Here is an 18,320-nt window from a genome sequence, read left to right as displayed (position 1 = left end):
TCTCTGGTCCTTTCTCTTTCTCTTCTCCTTCTGGGACCCCTATCATGCGAATGTTGTTGTGTTTAATGTTGTCCCAGAGGTCTCTTAGGCTGTCTTCATTTCTTTTCATTCTTTTTTCTTTATTCTGTTCGGCAGCAGTGAATTCCACCATTCTGTCTTCCAGGTCACTTAGGCGTTCTTCTGCCTCAGTTATTCTGCTATTGATTCCTTCTAGTGTAGTTTTCATTTTAGTTATTGTATTGTTCATTTCTGTTTGTTTGTTCTTTAATTCTTCTAAATTTTTGTTAAACATTTCTTGCATATTCTTGATCTTTGCCTCCATTCTTTTTCCAAGGTCCTCGATCATCTTCACTATCATTATTCTGAATTCTTTTTCTGGAAGGTTGCCTATCTCCGCTTCATTTAGTTGTTTTTCTGGGGTTTTATGTTGTTCCTTCATCTGGGACATAGTCCTCTGCCTTTTCATCTTGTCTGTCTTTCTGTGATTGTGGTTTTCGTTCTGCAGGCTGCAGGATTGTAGTCCTTCTTGTTTCTGCTGTCTGCCCTCTGGTGGATGAGGCTATCTCAATAGTTCTTACTTTATAGAATGATTGTTAAATTAAATTAGTCTGTGAAAGTGCTGAGAACAATACCTGGAATATAGTAAGACTCAATAAGTTGTAGGGAATTCCCTGGCGGTCCAGTGGTTAGGACTCTGCCCTTTCACTGCGGAGGGCCTGGGTTCAATCCCTGGTTGGGGAAATAAGATCCCGCAAGCTATGTGGTGCAGCCAAAAAAAAAAAAAAGTCAAGAGTGAAGTATAGTAACAGCAGTATAAATATCAGTAGTAGTAGTAATACTGGTAGTGGCAGTAGATAGTTGGGTATGTGCATGGACTAATGAATGGATAGGAGGGATAGGAGGAAGTTTGATAGAAGGACAGATGGGTGGATTGGAAGATGTTTTATGTATAGTTAAGTGGGTGGGGGTGTCTCAGATTTATCATACACACCCAGCCTACGTTTATCTCCTGCATTTCAGAACAGTGAAGATTGATGTGTACGACTGGGACCGGGATGGAAGGTAGCACTGCTCCACATAGTACTGCCCTCTCCTATAATTAACACAAACAGTTCCCTGAAATATGTAGTACATTCACTAGGAACCCCAAAGTAGCCTTGGGAGCCAGAAAGGTTGATGACAGATGCCAAGACCTTGGGTACAACTGATGCCCTCAGTTGTCTCTCTGGTACACTGTCGCTTCCCTTCTCTTCCCCTTAGCTTGGTCCCTCTTCTAGCCCAAGCCCCAGTGCCCTGCAGCCCAAGTAGAGGCACAGATAGTGGAAATAAAAGACTGGTTTCAGGCTTCCCTGGTGGTGCAGTGGTTAAGAATCTGCCTGCCAATGCAGGGGACACGGGTTCGAGCCCTGATCCACAAAGATCCCACATGCCGTGGAGCAACTAAGCCCGTGCGCCACAACTATTGAGCCTGCACTCTAGAGCCCACGAGCCACAACTACTGAGCCCGCCCACCACAACTACTGAAGCCCACACGCCTAGAGCTTGAGCTCCACAAGAAGAGATGCCACCGCGATGAGAAGCCTGCACACCACAACAAAGAGTAGCCCCGCTCGCTGCAGCTAGAGAAAGCCACGAGCAGCAACAAACACCCAATGCAGCCAAAAAATAAATCAATTTAAAAATAATAATAAATTAAAAAAAATAAAACTAATGAGATTACCTCCCAGTACTCTAATGGTTTATTTAAATAAAATAAAAAAAAAAAAAGACTGGTTTCAGAGATGTCTCCAAACCACCAGCAGTTGTTGCTTACCCACCTCTGGTCTCATTGCAGTCACGACTTCATCGGTGAGTTTACCACTAGCTACAGAGAGCTGAGCAAGGCCCAGAACCAGTTCACAGTGTATGAGGTGAGAGCTCCAGCCCTGCCCAGGTTGCCCAGGCCCTCCATCCTAGTGTGCTCAGTCTGTGGTTCCCGTCCTGTTTCCCTCCATCACTGTTATCTTCTTCACTTAGGTACTTAACCCTCGGAAGAAATGTAAGAAGAAGAAATATGTCAACTCGGGAACTGTGAGTACTCCCTAGAGCCCTGTCCCTCCCTGGATCCTTCTGTCTCTATCCCCACTGACATAGCATGACATGGCAAATGTTGAGGGTATGGGAAAGCTGTTGGCACAGATTACTTGGATATAGTAATGTTGGATACAAGGTGGCACCATTTAAGTTTTTGTTGTGTTTTGTTTTTAATTTTTTTTTCTCTCACCTAAGGAAATTGTTTTGAAATTTACTCTTTTGCAGATTTTTGGGGAAAACCTAAGTTATATTTCCCAATTTAATATATTTTTGGAAATCCAAATGTTTCTGACAGCTTCTCCTTTTTGCCCTTTCAGAAATTGGACAGGGTGGGATAGGGGGTGAAATCAAGTGCCTCTTTCCCTTTTTCTACCCTGACTACACTTTCCAAAGTAGCAGGGCTGCCTCTTCTGTCCCGCAGGTGACGCTGCTTTCCTTTTCTGTGGACTCTGAATTCACTTTTGTCGATTACATCAAGGGAGGGTGAGTCACAGGCCAAGCTTTTGGCTGAAAGCCCAGCAATGAGTTACTCCCAGTTCTGAGCCTCAGTTTTACTATTCATTAATGGTCAGGGTCCAAAGAGATCATGAGGATAAACTTTAAAACACTTGGCAGACTACAAAGTGCTTTATAAAGTGCAGAGTGCCGCCCATCTTAGTTCTCTCCATGGGGCTGCCTTTCAACCCAGTCTTCCAGCCCGCCCTGGGAAGATGACAGACCAGTGGTTTTCAAAGGTGTCCCCAGTAACCTTACTGGGGCCCAGGCAGAAGATACGTCCAGGCAAGAGGGAGAAGCCAAGAAAGAGGGAAACGATAAGCAGGCTGTAGGGGACATCCTGCTTGGTTTAGGGGACACAGGCTGGCCTCAGAAAGGTACTTGTCTTCTCTAAACCTCACTCTTCTCCAGTGTAAAATGGAGCTGTTAAGTACTACTTCAGGACGATAGTAAGGGTTAAATTAAATTCCATCGCGCACATTATGTCATGCAGCAGGCATTTAATTCTGCCACCCAAAGTGTGTTCAGTGGGCCAGCAGCATCTGCCTCACTTGGGAGTTTGTTAGAAAAGCAGAATCTCAGGCTCCACCCAGACCATCCAGTTCAGAATTTGCATTTTAACACGATACCCAGGTGGCTCATATGCACACTAGTGTTTGAGAAATCCCGGTATAGTAAGTTATTAGTCCCTCACTTCTCAATCCATCTATTTCCCCAATAGGACGCAGCTGAACTTCACAGTAGCCATTGACTTCACAGCTTCCAATGGTGAGGCATGGATGGGGGAATGGGGTACGGAGGAATGCTAAAGAAGTCCCTAGGGATTGGCCTGGATTCCAACCTGGGAATAAGAGTTAAGCTACCCAGAAAGCCCAGGCTTGAGGCAAGGCCCAGTCAGGCTCATACTGGGGCAGGAGTGTCGTGAGGAGATTACTGGATGTAATGGTAGGAGAGGGTACAGAAAAATAAGTGGGTAAATGGATCAAAGAAAGTTGAAAGGATAGACAGGTCTACATAGCTTGAGAAGCAGATGAGTAAATGAATGGATGGGAGGGAATACGAGTGTAATGAGAGATGAATAGGTAAATGGGTGGATGACTGGGTGGGTAGATAGATTTATAAACAGAGGGGGCAAATGGGTAATGAGTGAGTACAGTGGGTTAGACAGGTAGATGCATGAACTGGTATGTGGGTGGACAAATGCTCAGATGTTTAAATTGGGGAAATGGATGAGTGGACAGGTGAATGGATCCATATGAGGATAGACAGGCAGGTGAATGAATGGGATGGATAGGGATGGATAGAGATGGATAGATGGATGAAAGAATATGGCTATATGGATGGATGGGAAAGAAAGAGAAATAGCAGGTGAACAAGTGAATGGATGGATAGATGGATGGATGGTTAGGTGGGTGGGTAGTTGGATAAGAGAATGGAGAAGCGGACAGATGGAGATGAATAGGTAGACTGAAAGATGGATTTATGGCCAGTGGATGGGTGAATGGATGTATGAGTATGTGGATGAACTGAGGGATACCTATAGGGGTTGGTGGATGGATAGATGGATAAATGAACATTTGGATGACTGGGTAAAATAATGAGGGAGTACATGGGTAAAGAGTGGATGAATGGATAGGTGGATGGATGCATACAATGATAGGCAGGTGAACTAATAGATCATCAAGATGACCATGACGTGGGTCTCCTGTTTCCCTATAGGGAATCCCCTGCAGCCCACCTCCCTGCACTACATGAGTCCTTATCAGCTCAGCGCCTATGCCATGGCCCTCAAGGCAGTGGGAGAAATCATCCAGAACTATGACAGTGACAAGCTGTTCCCAGCTTACGGCTTTGGGGCCAAGCTGCCTCCCGAGGGACGGATCTCCCACCAGTTCCCCCTGGTATGGTATGGCCAGAGCCTAGACTCCATGCCCTGGCATCTGGCCCACCCAAGTTGACAAATTCTTCTGCTTATGTCTCTTCTAAGGGTCAAGGACCTGCCAAGTAGCAGGAGGAGCTAGGAGAAGGTGGCAGAGCAGGGAGGGGGCAGGGTTGGAGTTTGGAGGGGACTCTGAGAGACAGCGATGCAAGAAGGAAAGAGTGAGCTAGGATCAGCCCAGCAGGGCATCTTCCCTGACAGAACAACAATGATGAGGACCCCAACTGTGTGGGCATTGAGGGCGTGTTGGAGAGCTACTTCCAGAGCCTGCGCACAGTGCAGCTCTACGGGCCCACCTACTTCGCCCCTGTCATCAACCTGGTGGCCAGGTAAGGAAACTGGGTGGGGCTGGGGGAAACTAAGGGGACCCAGACAGTGAACTGACTTCCCAAGAATAGTTAGGACCACTCTTGGGTGAATTTGGGCTCTGGGGAGAAGGTGAAATTTTCAGTGTTGGTCAGGCTCTGTTATAAAGAGGTTACATAATGCCTTATTCTGAGGTAGAAAGGGTGTCAACAAACTACCCCAACCCCACTCCCTGGGAACAACAACCCAGGCCTCAAGTTCGGGGAAGAGAAAAGGGCCTACAGAACAGTGGGTAAGGCACAAGTTTGGGCATCAGACCTGGGAGTGATCCCAGGTCTACCACTCACTAACCATGTGACCTGAAGCAACTTAGCTTCTCTAAGCCTCCATTTCATCCCTGTAAATAGGTGTAATAATGGATAACCATAGTACCTTCTTTATAGGGTTATTGGAAATTTAAAATTAGATAACAATATAAGAATGATTAGGACTTCCCTGGGGCCCAGTGGTTAAGAATCCGCCTGCCAATGCAGGGGACACGGGTTCAAGCCCTGGTCCGGGAAGATCCCACATGCCGCAGAGCAACTAAGCCCGTTCGCCACAACTACTGAGCCTGAGGTCTAGAGCCCGTGAGCCACAACTACTGTAGCCCGCGCGCCTAGAGCCTGTGCTCCACAACAAGAGAAGCCACCGCAACGAGAAGCCCGTGCACTGCAACGAAGAGTAGTCCCTGCTCGCCACAACTAGAGAAAGCCCATGCACAGCAACGAAGACCCAACGCAGCCAAAAATAAATATAAATAAAATTAATTTAAAAAAAAAGAAATTACAAACTCTTTAAAAAAAAAAAGAATGATTAGCACAGTGTGTGGCCCATAGTAAGTGCTCATGGTAGATTAAAATGAGCTTAAGTTGCAGATTAAACTATAGAAGAGTAACTTCTAAAAACAAAAGAGTAACTCCAAATTTTCAGAACAAAAACACAATGCAAAGAAAATCCAGCTCATGTAACAAATGATTTTCTTAAATGCAGATAAAATAAAATGACAACTAAAACCAAACATATGTCAGTGAACCTAAAGTTTTTCTGATTGAATAAAAAAATAATAAGTAAACTGTAGTATGCTAAATAGAAGAGACCCATCGAAAACAAAGTACCTCAGAAAACTTGAAAGTAAAAAGATGAAACAAAGAGAAGAAAAGTTGAAGGATTTCAGGGAGATTTATATGTCCAGAGACTTGCCTTTTCTCTAATAAAGATTAGTTATTTTTTAATTTGTAGTGAGATAATAGTTTCTTTAATTACAAAAGTAACATAACATTGCTGTAGAAAATTTCAAGGATGGAGAAATTAAATAAGAAATCACCCAGAATACGGCCCATGGGAATGTGGATGTATATATAGTTATTGACAGTCTTCCTTATGCAACCATAATGGCAGTCAAATTACATGTAATATTTCACTACTGAGTTTTTCACTTAATAATGGAACCTGAGCACATTTTTTTGTTGTTATTAAACAGACTTCTTAAATATTATCTTGGGCAAGTTCACTCATTCATTCAGTCAGTCAGTCAACATTCCATAAAGGAGAATGTAGCATGAATGTGGGCTATGGGGCTAGACTAGCTAAGTTACACCCACTCTACCACTTACTAGCTGTGTCACTTTGGGCAAGACTGTTAACCTCTCTATGCCTGTTTCCTCAGCTGTACATGGGGATAATAGTATCATAGAGCTGTTGTGAGGACTAACTAAATTAATATTTGTCAAGCACTGAGAACAGTGCCTGCCACATTGTAAGTGCTATAGGTGTTAGCTATTACTGGTACTATTATTATCATTATTACTATTCTAAGGGCATCTGTGTGTGCTCAGTTCTCTGCTGGGGCACTAGAGACTCACAGATGAATCAGATCTAGGCTCAGCCCTTGAGATCTCCTGCCTCGGTGCAGGAGACAGAAATATAAATAAATCATTACCTTCTGTAGGCCGGAGCTTCCGAGACTTTTCCAGCAAGTTGCCTGTTGGCAAAGGCAAACAACAGCTTCCCCTAGGGGAAACTGGGGGCACAGCTGAAAGCAGCCAAGCTGAAAATGTCTTTGAAATCCCCATATTTTATCTTTAAAATGCATGCAAATTTACATTCTTCTCATATTGTGTCCATGTTTGCTATAATCTGGGGGGGTGGGGGAAGGTGTTTTAAGTGTACTTAGAGTCATCTAGCTTTATCCACCAAATCATATAGTATAATGAGTGCCTCCGGTATCCTGTGACCTTGGGTTCCCCTTGGTACACATGCTGGTACCCTCAGGGATGTGAGAACCCATTTGGAAGGGCAGACAGCCCGTCTTGGTGGGTGGCATCCTAGAAGGCAGAGGGAGAAGGAGAGTCTGAGAGACCCAAGGCAGTCTAGTCACAGAGGGGACTGACTGCTTGGCTGGGTGCAGAGGGCAAACTGGACTTTATCAGAGGAAGATGCACAGAGCAGGCCTGGCAGCAGGAACCACCTGTGAAAAGCACAGAGGTATGAAGGGTGAGCTCGGTAAACAGTGAACAGTATACTCTGAGCAGAATGTGCAGTGTGTACGGAGGAGTATCCAGAGAGCAGGCTGGAAGGAAGACTGGAGGAATCAAGAGCTCAGGCTTTAGGTTCAGATGTTCAAGCGTGGGCTTGGACCCCAGCTGCACCACCCCTTGGGGATGCTACTTAATGTCTCTGAACTTCACTTTTCTCATTTTAAAAATTGGAATAAAAAATGTGCCTACCTCATAGAATGGTGGTGGGGATTAAATTAGATCACGTATGTCAAGAGTGCGGCTGTGATTTTGATGATCACAGATGACTCTTTGTCGTTTCCCACCCCACAGCCAGGTGGGGCACAGACTGGCCTTCCCCAGCCAGTCACCCAGCTCCAGGTCTAAATGGCCTTGGGAATGCCAGGCATCGGCAGGGAGCTAAAGATGTACCTCCCGTGCCCAACGCCCTTCCATGCCCCCCAATGCCCTGGCTCACAAATCCCTTCATGAGGGGGCCATTGCCCACTGCTCCAGCCTCATCTCTCTTCTGTGGCCCCACGTGCACCCCCTAGAACACACTCTCTTGGTTTGTACGTGCTATTCCTTCTCTCTGGAACACTTTCCCTTTACCCTCCCCTCCTCCCCCCACCCCACCTCCACCTCCACCTGGCTAACTCCTACTCATTTTTCAGGTCTTGGGTTAGATGTCATGTCCTCAAAGCCCTAACCTCACTGCATCTTAGTGGTGAAAGCATCCATCACCCCGCAGGACAATGTCCAATTCTCTGCTGCATGCTCAGCACCAAACTTGGTGCCTGGCCTGACACATAGCAGGTGTGCAGTGATTATTTGCAAAATGAGTGAGTGACAGGAAACAGTACCAGCCCAAGCCTATGAGGAGGCTGCAGCCAGGATTCAGGAACGGATCATGGCCCACTCCCACCCTGGGCCCTGGGCAAAATGAACTGGAGCTATTTGAATTCTCCACTCTCACCACGCTTTCCTCCTTCTTTATATCAAGCTTAAATACCAGCACTGTCCAACAGAACTCTGCAATGATGGAAATGTTCTGTATCTGTGATGTCCTATATGGTAGCTGCCAGGCACATACAGATAGTGAGCGCTTGAAAAGTTGCTAGGGGGAACAAGGAACTGAATGTTGAATTTTATTTAACTTAATTAATATAAATTTCAATAGAGGCTACCTTACTGGAGAGTGCAACTCCATCCTTTCCAATCCACACAGGGCCCAACACTGGAAGTCAAGAGACCAGGTCTGCCACGGCCTTTGTGCTCTCTGAGGTCTCGTTTTTCTTATGTGTAAAATAAGGGGACTAGAGTTAATGACTTCTGAAGTCCTTTTCAGATCAAAAAATCTTGGATTCAAAGACTGATAGTGAGAGAAGGGAAAGGAGCTCTGGGAGCAGCTGTTAGACTGGCTGAGGACCCAGAAGCCTAGGCAATGGGATGTGGTCAGCAGAGGGGAGAAGGGAGAGAGGAGAAATGGGTGAGAGAGGGAAGAAAGGAGGCCTTCAGTCTTTGGTCTTGTTCTTGTATAAATACCAACATCTTTCCAGGGCCAACAAAGCCCTGTGTGGTTTGGGCCCCACCTCATTTCAGTCACGTGGTCCACTCTGCTTCCTTCTCTTTCTGGGCTCCAGAAAGGGTAGGATTCCTCCAGTCCCATTTTGGGGCCTTTGTCCATGCTGTTCCTTCTACCTGGAATAATTCTCCCCCTTCACTTAGCCTCTTCTCCTTCCTCCTCTCCTTTATCCTCAAACACTGTTTCCTTAAAGAAGCTTTCACTGACCTGGGCCATGTCAAGATTCCTACAGGACACTGTCATAGCAGTGTCTCTTTCTATCCCAACTCTCATCACAAGTGCAATTCTATAGCTATTTCTGTGATTCTTAGATCAGCATCCCCTCTCAAGGGGACTGGGATGGATTTGTTTTTTCTCACTGTGTACCTCCAGTGCCTAAACACAGTACCTGCTATAGTGAGTGTTCTATAAATGTAACTGGAGGGATGGTAGGTGGGGCAGGCAGCCAGGTCTGGGGAAGGAGCATGAGCTTCAGAAGCCCCAGTCCTTGACCACTGCTTACGTGCTGGCTGTGGAAGTTTTAGGGACAGGACATTCCTTTGAACTCTGGGCTTTCAGCTGAATTCTGATCTTGGCCTCTCACCCAGGGCTGCAGCCAAGATCTCTGATGGTTCTCAGTACTATGTTCTGCTCATCATCACTGATGGGGTCATCTCTGACATGACACAGACCAAGGAGGCCATTGTCAGTGTGAGTCTGAGGAGGAGGGCTTGGAAGGGAGGGGTCACTGTTAATAACCGTGAAGGGGTTGAGATTTTACCCTACACGCAAGCTAACAAGTTAACCTGCCAGTTTCATGGATGCTGGCAGCAGACACAAAAGCAAAGGACTTTGGGACTTCCCTGGTGGTCCAGTGGTTAAGACTCCACTGCAGGGGGTATGGGTTCGATCCCTGGTTGGGGAACTAAGATCCCACATGCCATGCAGCGTGGCCAGAAAAAGCAAAGGACTTTGCTATTCCCAGCAATAGCAGTAGCTCAACTATCAGCATTGGCTCTGATTCACTAAGTCCCGCTTCCCACAAGATAATGTGCAGAGGGCCAGATGACACCTGTACCCACAGTGGGTTGCATTATAGAACAGAAACCCTAAGTGTAGAGAACCCGAGTCTTTTATAATGGGCAGTAAGCATGCCTTCCCTTTGTTCCAGTGCGAGATATTATACTGGACAGTAAACAAACCTGCCCTTTGCTCTGTAGGAAGACACTGTATCTTTCAAGGCAGTTACATATGGAGACATCCTTGAAAAGATAATCTGACACAAAGGGAATCAGTGCCTCTGCTTGTAAGATGTGCAGAAACATCACACACACAGAATTGTCTCCCAACAGCCACTTCCCTTGTTATGCCTGCTCACCCCAACCATTTACCCTCTTTCCCTCACAGGCCTCCTCACTGCCCATGTCCATCATTATTGTCGGTGTGGGACCAGCCATGTTTGAGGGTAAGATGGGGGGTGTCCATGAGTGGGACCAATAACGGGAAAATAGGGGAGGATCTGGGCACCCAGGCCTGCCTCATAGAAAAGATAGGATGGATGCCTGTGCTGGACTTTGGCCAAGTCACAGACCTTCTCTGAACCTGTTTCCTCTTCATAACCAAGGCTGTTGATACAGATACTTCCCTCCTGGGGTTCCTGGGATGAAGGAATGCGTGGGAGGGCATAATAATAACTCCATTACAATGCCTAGTATTTGTAGGACTTTGATACAACCGTTAGGCATTCTCATGATGACTCCAAAGGGGAGCTAAGAGGGAGGGGGCAGCATGGGTTGGTGTGGGAAAGGCCAATCAGCTGAGGGGTGTCTTTTCCGCAGCAATGGAAGAGTTGGATGGTGATGACGTGCGCGTGTCCTCTAGGGGACGCTATGCAGAGCGGGACATCGTTCAGGTAGACCTGACCCGGGAGAGGAAGTCATGGAGTCAAAAGGCACGGTGGGAAGGAGAGGCTAAGTTAGCAGCTGTTCTCCTTTACTGCCTTCTTAATCACCTGCCTTTCTTCCCTTCACTCTTTCAGCCTACCTACATTCATTCAACAAACTCTTTTTGAGAAACAGGCAGGTTGCTGCAGCCATCGTGGATTCATAGTGTAGGAGATCCCAAGGCTCCTGCCCTCTAGTGGAGGCAACCAATAATAATCACACATCTCATTAGATTGTGATAGGTGCTCCAGAGGGACAGCAAATGCCACAATGAGAGCCTATAACAGGGACCTGATTAGGTAGGGTAGTCAGGGAAGGCTACTACGAGGGAATGACATATGAGCTGAAATCTAAAGGAGGTATAAGCATTACAGGTAGAGAAGCAGCACGTGAGAAGGCCCTTAGGCTCAAAAGAACTTGCCCAATCATGGAGAGGGCAAGAGGCCAGGGTGGCAGGATCACAGGGAGTGAGAGGAAGAGGAAGCCAAGGCCTTGCCAGTCATGGTGAAGCTCAGAGCTTTGTTCTAAAAGAACTGGAAAGCTCTTGAAGGATTTTACGTAGAGAAGTGGGGTGGTCAGACTTGCATTTTAAGACATGCAGAGATGCTGCAGGACGGTGGACTATAGCAGGGCAAGAGAGAAGGCAGGTAGACCCGTTAATGAGGAAGCCTTTGAAGTAGTACAGGGGATTTGGATGGGAATGGAAGCAGTAAGGATGGAGAGAAGAAGCATTTTCAAAAGATTATTTAAGAAAAATTTCCAAGAGTTGAAGATTTGATTAAATGGTGACAGGGAGCAGGGCTTCAAGGATGATTCTCAGTTTTCTATACTGAGCCACTGGGTGAGTGATAATCCCATTTACTGGTAAAGAGAAAGCTGGAGGAGGAGCAGATTTGGCAGACAAGCCTAGAATTCCGTTGTAAACACATTGGGCTTGAGGTATCTAAGACCAATGAAAGGAGATGTGATATGGACAAGTGAATATGTGGCTCTGGGCCTTAAAAAAGAGGTCAGGGATGGATGTATAAATTGGGGAGTCATCAGGGAACAGGTTTTTTTTTTTTAATTGAAGTATAGTTGATTTACAATATGTTTCAGGTATACAGCATAGTGATTCAGTATTTTTAGTTTATACTCCATTAAACGTTATTACAAGATAAAAGCTATAATTCCCTGTGTTATACAATATATCCTTGTTGCTTATCTATTTTATACATAGTAGTTTGTATCTCTTAATCCAGGGAACAGTTTGTAAAGTCACAGAAGTGTATGAAATCACCCAGGAAGAGAACTGAGAGAGAGAAGGCACCAGATTTAGAGATTAGGTAGACCCAGAGGACTGGGGGTGGGGATGGGGGGAAAGGCATCCAGAAAGGTAGGAGAATCTAGAAGAATGTAATGTGTCAAGAGGGGGAAGTGTTCAGGAAGATTATGGTCAAATGTAATAGAAAGCTAAAGAGGAGTCAGCAAGATGAGGCTGACAATCATTGCCCTCTGGACTAATTTGGGAAAATGGTGCTGTTGACATCGTTAGCGAGAGCAGTTTCAGTAGACTACATGAAGCCAAATTAGAGTGGGTTGAGGGTGAACAGAAGGTGAAAAAAAAAGTGGGTGGAGAGAAAGCAAATGTAGAAAGCTCCTCAAGATGGGGGAGAGAGATAGTGTGATATTTGGAAAGAGATGTTAGGAGGTCAAAGAGGAAGCCTCCCTACTGCTGCCTTCCCCACTCCCCTCTCTTCTGTCCACCACCCACATCTGATTGTCTGTGCCTGTCCCAGTTCGTCCCATTCCGAGACTATGTCGACCGGTCAGGGAACCAGGTGCTGAGCATGGCCCGACTAGCCAAGGACGTGCTGGCCGAGATCCCAGAGCAGCTACTGTCCTATATGCGCACCAGGGACATCCAGCCTCGCCCTCCACCCCCTGCCAACCCCAGGCCGACGCCAGCTCCAGAGCATCCCTGAATAGCCCACCTATCCAAAGCCTAGCAGCCTGCTCACCTGCCCACCCACTGCTTCTGCTGAAAGCCAGAGGCACCTGGAACCCTGGACCTCACTGGAAGGCCAGCTTGGAGGATCGGTACTGGCTGGTCGAGCCCTCTGCCCCCTCAACCATAGGAGGGCCTGGCACTCCCTGCCTTCATGCCAATAATAAAGCTGATCTCTACTCCAGTTCTGTCTCATGGGTCTTGGGGAGGGAGGGACCCAGGATCTGGGGCCACACCAAGAGAAGGAGGGGGCAAGGACAGTTTCAACTAGGGTTCATCCCCATCCTAACACACATTCATCTAACACTTGAGACATTCTTCAAATACGTTAAGGAACAAGTGAATCTTTATGTGTGTACATTTTTTCTGAGGGGAGAGGCCCATAGCTTTTATCAGATTCTAAAAGGGGTTCTTGACCTCCAAAGGGGTCAGCTTTAAGATGATTCTGTATAACTCTGCTCTAATCCATCTAGTCCAAGTTTTTTGAGTGAGGATAATAAAAGAGTTGATATTTTCTTTGAGTATTCACTACACGTCAGACACTGTGCTAGGTGATTTACAGGTATCATCTTATTCAATCCTCACAACAATCCTGTGAGGTAAGCACTATTTTATCTCCATTTTACACATGAAGAAACTAAGGCTCAGAGCGGTTAAGTCACTTATTGTAGAGAACCCAACAGTTTGACTCCGGATCCAAAGATCTTAATCAGCAAACCTCTTCCTGGGGTGTTAATTTTATAAGGATGTTTGGGGGAAGACACTGTATATGAAAACACATACTTTATAGTGGGTCAACTGCAAGGTTTGTATTAAGATAAAATAGAAGTTTCCAGATGCTTTGGGCTTTGCCCCAGAACCCTGGCAGAATCTTTCACGCTCGCCGTTGATGGCAAAACTGGACAGGCTCAGCAACAAGTATTGTTTAACAAGTGGACTCTTCCTGGCCCCCAAGTTCTCCGAAGCCCCCAAGAACTGACAACAGAGTTGTCGAGCTCAGCTTTACAAATAAGTAAAGGTAGGTGAGGAAGAATTTAACGACTTGCCCAAATTCACATAGCTACTAAGTGGCCCAGTCACATTAAAAGCAGCTCTGTTTCTTTGTTTATTTTTTTTTATTTTTCGGTACGCGGGCCTCTCACTGCTGTGGCCTCTCCCGTTGCGGAGCACAGGCTCCGGACGCGCAGGCTCAGCGGCCATGGTTCACGGGCCCAGCCGCTCCGCGGCATGTGGGACCTTCCCGGACCGGGGCACGAACCCGTGTTCCCTGCATCGGCAGGCGGACTCTCAACCACTGTGCCACCAGGGAAGCCCGCAGCTCTGTTTTGACACTATCTTCCAACCGGCAACCCGTAGCCATGAAGCATTTCCCCGCCTACCTACAGGGTTCCAGCATCTGAATCTCATTTTACCTTACACAACCCCTTTCACGCCCCACCAGCCTTCCGCACCACCCCCAATCAGGCAGCTACTTTCAGATTCACACCTTTTTCTCCAGCCCTGCCCCTTTACCTTTCCCAAGCCCCACCGTTTACCTTCAGCCTCACATCGTTTTTCCCAGCTATATCCTTTCCCCCTAGCCCATCTCCAAGTTCCAGGCCCACCCAAAGCCCCGCCCTTTCTTTTCTGAGGCCCACTTTTCTGTTTAGTCCCACGCTTCACCCCCCGTTCAGCCCCTATTCTCCTTACTGGGGGTCTGCTTTACAGATGGCCCCGCCCACTCTCCGCAAACCCCGCCCCGTAGACTGGTTTATTCTCTTCCAGCCCCGCCCCGCCCCTACCTATAACTTCGGGTCCCCCTTAGGCTCCTGTCCGCGTCCCTCTTGCTCTTGGCCCTGCCCCCAGTCCCGCCCCGTGGCTCCCGCCCCGCCTCGCCGCCTTCCTCCGAGACCAAGGCCAGGTCCCTACCGCAGCCGCGGCGCCAGCAGGAGGGAGAGAAGGAGGAGGGGGGGAGAGAGGCAGAGGGGGAAGGGAGAAGGGCGGGCTCCTCACGCCCAGTCCGCGCTCACCGTACGTGGTCGCAGATTCGCTACAAACGGCCCCACCACTCCGGGTCCCGAGTACCGCAACTTCAGTCTCCAGAAACTCAGCTCTAAGATGGAGGTGCTAGAAAAGCCATGTAGGGTGTCCAGGGCACTTCCGAATCCCAGAGAATGGCCTCTCGAGCCTCAGCGGGCGGGCGGGGATGTGTGGCGAAAGTGCAGCTCGGCAGCGTTGCGGCGTCGCGTTTACCCTGCGCAGACGCCGTCGCCGCCGCTGCTGCCGCCGCCGCTGCCACTGCCTTTGCCGCCACCGTCTCCGCCGCCGCCGTCCCCGCGCTGCCTCCGGGAGCCTCCATTGTTCCGGCGGTGCTGGGTCCCGAGACCGGGCAACCTAGGGGCTTTCGAAAGGGGCGGCGGCCGCCGCAATTGAAAGACCGGGGCGCCGGCGGGACTGGGAGCGGCAGGGGTCAGCGCGGGAATCCCAGGGAGCCGGGCCAGAGCGTGGGGCGGCAGGGGGTCGGGGTGGCGAGGTCTGCAGTCTCCGGAATTGGGGCTCCCCATCCCCGGCCCGTCTTTCCCCGCCGGCCTCCCCTAGTGGGGTCGGAGCCCCGGCGGGCGCCCTCGGCAATGAGACCGGACTCGAGGTGGCCGGTGAGTGCGGGCCAGGGACGAGGGCGGGAGTGGCCAGCCGGGAAGGGGTAGGCTACTTTCGTGGGGCGCGCACTGAGCTGCCCAGCCCGAGTACCCTCGGGCCACTCCAGCCCGGAGAACTGACAGTGCATTCGCTCACAGCCTGCATTCCGGGCAACACTGTATCCTTCGGGGTTGCCTGGGGCTGCCTGGGCCAATGGCAGGAGAAGAGCCTTGTTTAACATTTTACATTTCGACAAAGGGGAAACGTAGCCGCATCCGGGAGAGGGCTGCGGGCACCGCCCGGCCCGGCCTAATCCCTCTGGCCTCCGCCCCCTACTTCCTCCAGCCCTCGGAGCGCCTGGGGCAGATGCCGCCGCCATACCCCTGGGCCGGGGCCCTCCCCACGGGCTTTCGGGTCTAAGTTGCCTTGTCTCTCCTCTGTGCTTCGGTTTCTGAGTCCCAGCGGGACGTTTGCTGGGGGTTTCTGTGCTGATTAGGGAGCCAGCCGGGGCAGCAGAGCTGCAGCGTTCACCAGGGACTCATCATAGAAAGAGGAGAGTTTGTTTGTGCTTCTGATTGGTTTGTTTAAAGACAGGTGCAGGTAGGAAGTAGGGGCGAGTTTAAGGAGTAGTTTTACTGATATGACAATCTGGGGCTTTGACGGAGAGACTGGAGCAGCTCACTAGCTTGGTTAAGTCGCAGGAGAGGAGCCAACAAGGACCGTTATTAATCAGGGAGCTCAGGGTGGCTTTGCTTGGAATGGTGCCAAGACCACAGTTAAATTGTTGCACTCAGCTAGGCCTGGAGAAATTGGGGCAGTCTCTCTGACCAAGCTGGGCTTCCTGGGGGCTGGTGCCATCTGCTGTCTCCACTCACCCAGGAACACTGGAGAGGAGGAAGGGAGGGCTCTGAGGACCAGCATGGAGCTGAGTGTGCCTGGATTGTCATGTTCCTGTTTGTACCCTTAGGGCCTGGTGCCACTCCCAGGGCCAGGGCATAGGCTTACCTTAAAGGCCTCAGAAATTAACTAATTCTTTCTGTAACCCAGTGATTTCTGCTGGAGTCCAGGACCAAATCATTGGCTACCTGTTCAAACTTCTGCATGGGCTGACACTAGCCTTCATCCATCTCATCTCCAGAACTGGTGATCCCCTCATTTAGCTATTCATTCAACAGATTATTTATTCATTGGCCAAAACAACACTACATGCCAGGTACTGGGGATACAGAGGTGGGTAGGCTCTGGTGTCTGCACTGCACAGCTCCCAGTCTAATGGGAGGAGACAGAGAACTTCCAGTGTGGTGAATGCCATGGTGGAGGTGAGGATGAAATGCTGGGGAAACACAGCTCTCCATGGGAGAGACAAAGAAGCATAACAGGAGTGACATTCGAGCCATGTTTTGAAGAATGAGTGGGAGCTCACTAATCAGGGAGGTTGGAAGGCATTCTAAATAGAGATCATCTTGCAGGAATGAGAGGTTGTAACATTCAGGGACTGGCAAGTTGTCCTGGTTAGACAGAAATACAGCTGTAACTGGTGAAAAGAATCTAGAAAGGAGGACTAAGGCCACACAGTGAAAGGAGCACCTTGAATATCATCATAAGGAATTTGGATATTATCCTGAAGTAAGTGGGGAACATCAGGAGGATGCTTTTAATCAAGAGACTAACATGATCGTTTCTACTTGGTAGAAAGATCGTTCTGGACACATTGTGTGAGATTAGGCTGGAAGAACTGAGACACAGAGCAGGATGATCAGGCAAGAGGTGATAAGGCCGAGACTATGGCCATGTTGTGGAGGAGGGGGCATTTGGAGCTGCTGTAGAGGTTGGCTGGCCAGGACCCTTGGGGAGAGGGAGGGCTGGAGAGAGTGGAGTGGGTGGCCAGGAACTCTTCCCTCGGCCTGTGCTAACTGATCTGTACATTCTAGATGTGACAGCATGGGGGTGGACTTTGACGTGAAGACTTTCTGCCACAACTTGCGGGCAACTAAGCCACCGTATGAGTGCCCTGTGGAGACCTGCCGCAAGGTCTACAAGAGTTACAGTGGTATTGAGTACCACCTGTACCACTATGACCATGACAACCCACCGCCCCCACAGCAGACTCCACTCCGAAAGCACAAGAAGAAGGGGCGCCAGTCACGCCCAGCCAACAAGCAGTCACCCACCCCCTCAGAGGTATCCCAGTCGCCCAGCCGTGAGGTGATGAGTTACGCACAGGCCCAGCGCATGGTGGAGGTGGACCTGCACGGCCGCGTCCACCGCATCAGCATCTTTGACAACCTGGATGTGGTGTCAGAAGATGAGGAGGCCCCTGAGGAGGCCCCTGAGAATGGCAGCAATAAGGAGAACACTGAGACACCGGCTGCTACTCCCAAGTCAGGCAAGCATAAGAACAAGGAGAAGCGCAAGGACTCCAACCATCACCATCACCACAATGCTTCTGCAAGCACCACTCCCAAGCTGCCAGAGGTGGTATACCGGGAGTTGGAGCAGGATACCCCTGATGCCCCGCCCCGGCCGACTTCCTATTACCGGTAAGGCCGCCTCCACCTCCCAACTCTGGAAAACTGGTCAAGCAGGGCTCAGGAGTCAAAGATAGGTGATAGGCAGTGGCAGGGGTAAAGCACAGCAGAAGCACACTGGTCCTGCCAAGGCATAAAAGTGCCCCAGCCAATGATGGCACTTCGTCTACACTGCCACATGCCAGGCCCTGCACTGGGTGCCTTATAGCCATTCCATTATTTTATTCTCACAACTTACTCAGGTAGGTATTGTTCTGATTTCACAGATGAGGAAACCACGGTCCAGAAAAAGGACCGAGAAGTCACATGTCAGTAGATAGCTGACAAACCCA

General features: G+C 49.0%; 1 protein-coding gene across 2 annotated transcripts in view; it reads left to right on the top strand.

The window, feature by feature from the left end:
* Positions 1–18,320, top strand: part of LOC101288331 (copine-9) — a 41,811-nt gene that overhangs the window by 10,718 nt on the left and 12,773 nt on the right. The window contains exons 11-21 of one of the 2 annotated variants that reach the window (XM_033437266.2): positions 1,021–1,062; positions 1,835–1,910; positions 2,017–2,070; positions 2,495–2,556; positions 3,290–3,336; positions 4,288–4,469; positions 4,709–4,836; positions 9,523–9,625; positions 10,322–10,379; positions 10,753–10,826; positions 12,636–12,833. In XM_033437266.2, the coding sequence (XP_033293157.1) occupies positions 1,021–1,062; positions 1,835–1,910; positions 2,017–2,070; positions 2,495–2,556; positions 3,290–3,336; positions 4,288–4,469; positions 4,709–4,836; positions 9,523–9,625; positions 10,322–10,379; positions 10,753–10,826; positions 12,636–12,821 (1,012 nt within the window). In that variant the 3' untranslated portion in view covers positions 12,822–12,833. Of the gene's footprint in view, positions 1–1,020; positions 1,063–1,834; positions 1,911–2,016; positions 2,071–2,494; positions 2,557–3,289; positions 3,337–4,287; positions 4,470–4,708; positions 4,837–9,522; positions 9,626–10,321; positions 10,380–10,752; positions 10,827–12,635; positions 12,834–17,391; positions 18,001–18,320 lie in introns of those variants that run through there. The other variant, XM_049716062.1, reaches the window with a different exon arrangement.

This window comes from Orcinus orca, chromosome 10 (genome assembly GCF_937001465.1).
Source record: "Orcinus orca chromosome 10, mOrcOrc1.1, whole genome shotgun sequence".
Lineage (NCBI taxonomy): Eukaryota > Metazoa > Chordata > Mammalia > Artiodactyla > Delphinidae > Orcinus > Orcinus orca.
This window is presented reverse-complemented; position numbering and strand designations above follow the sequence as displayed.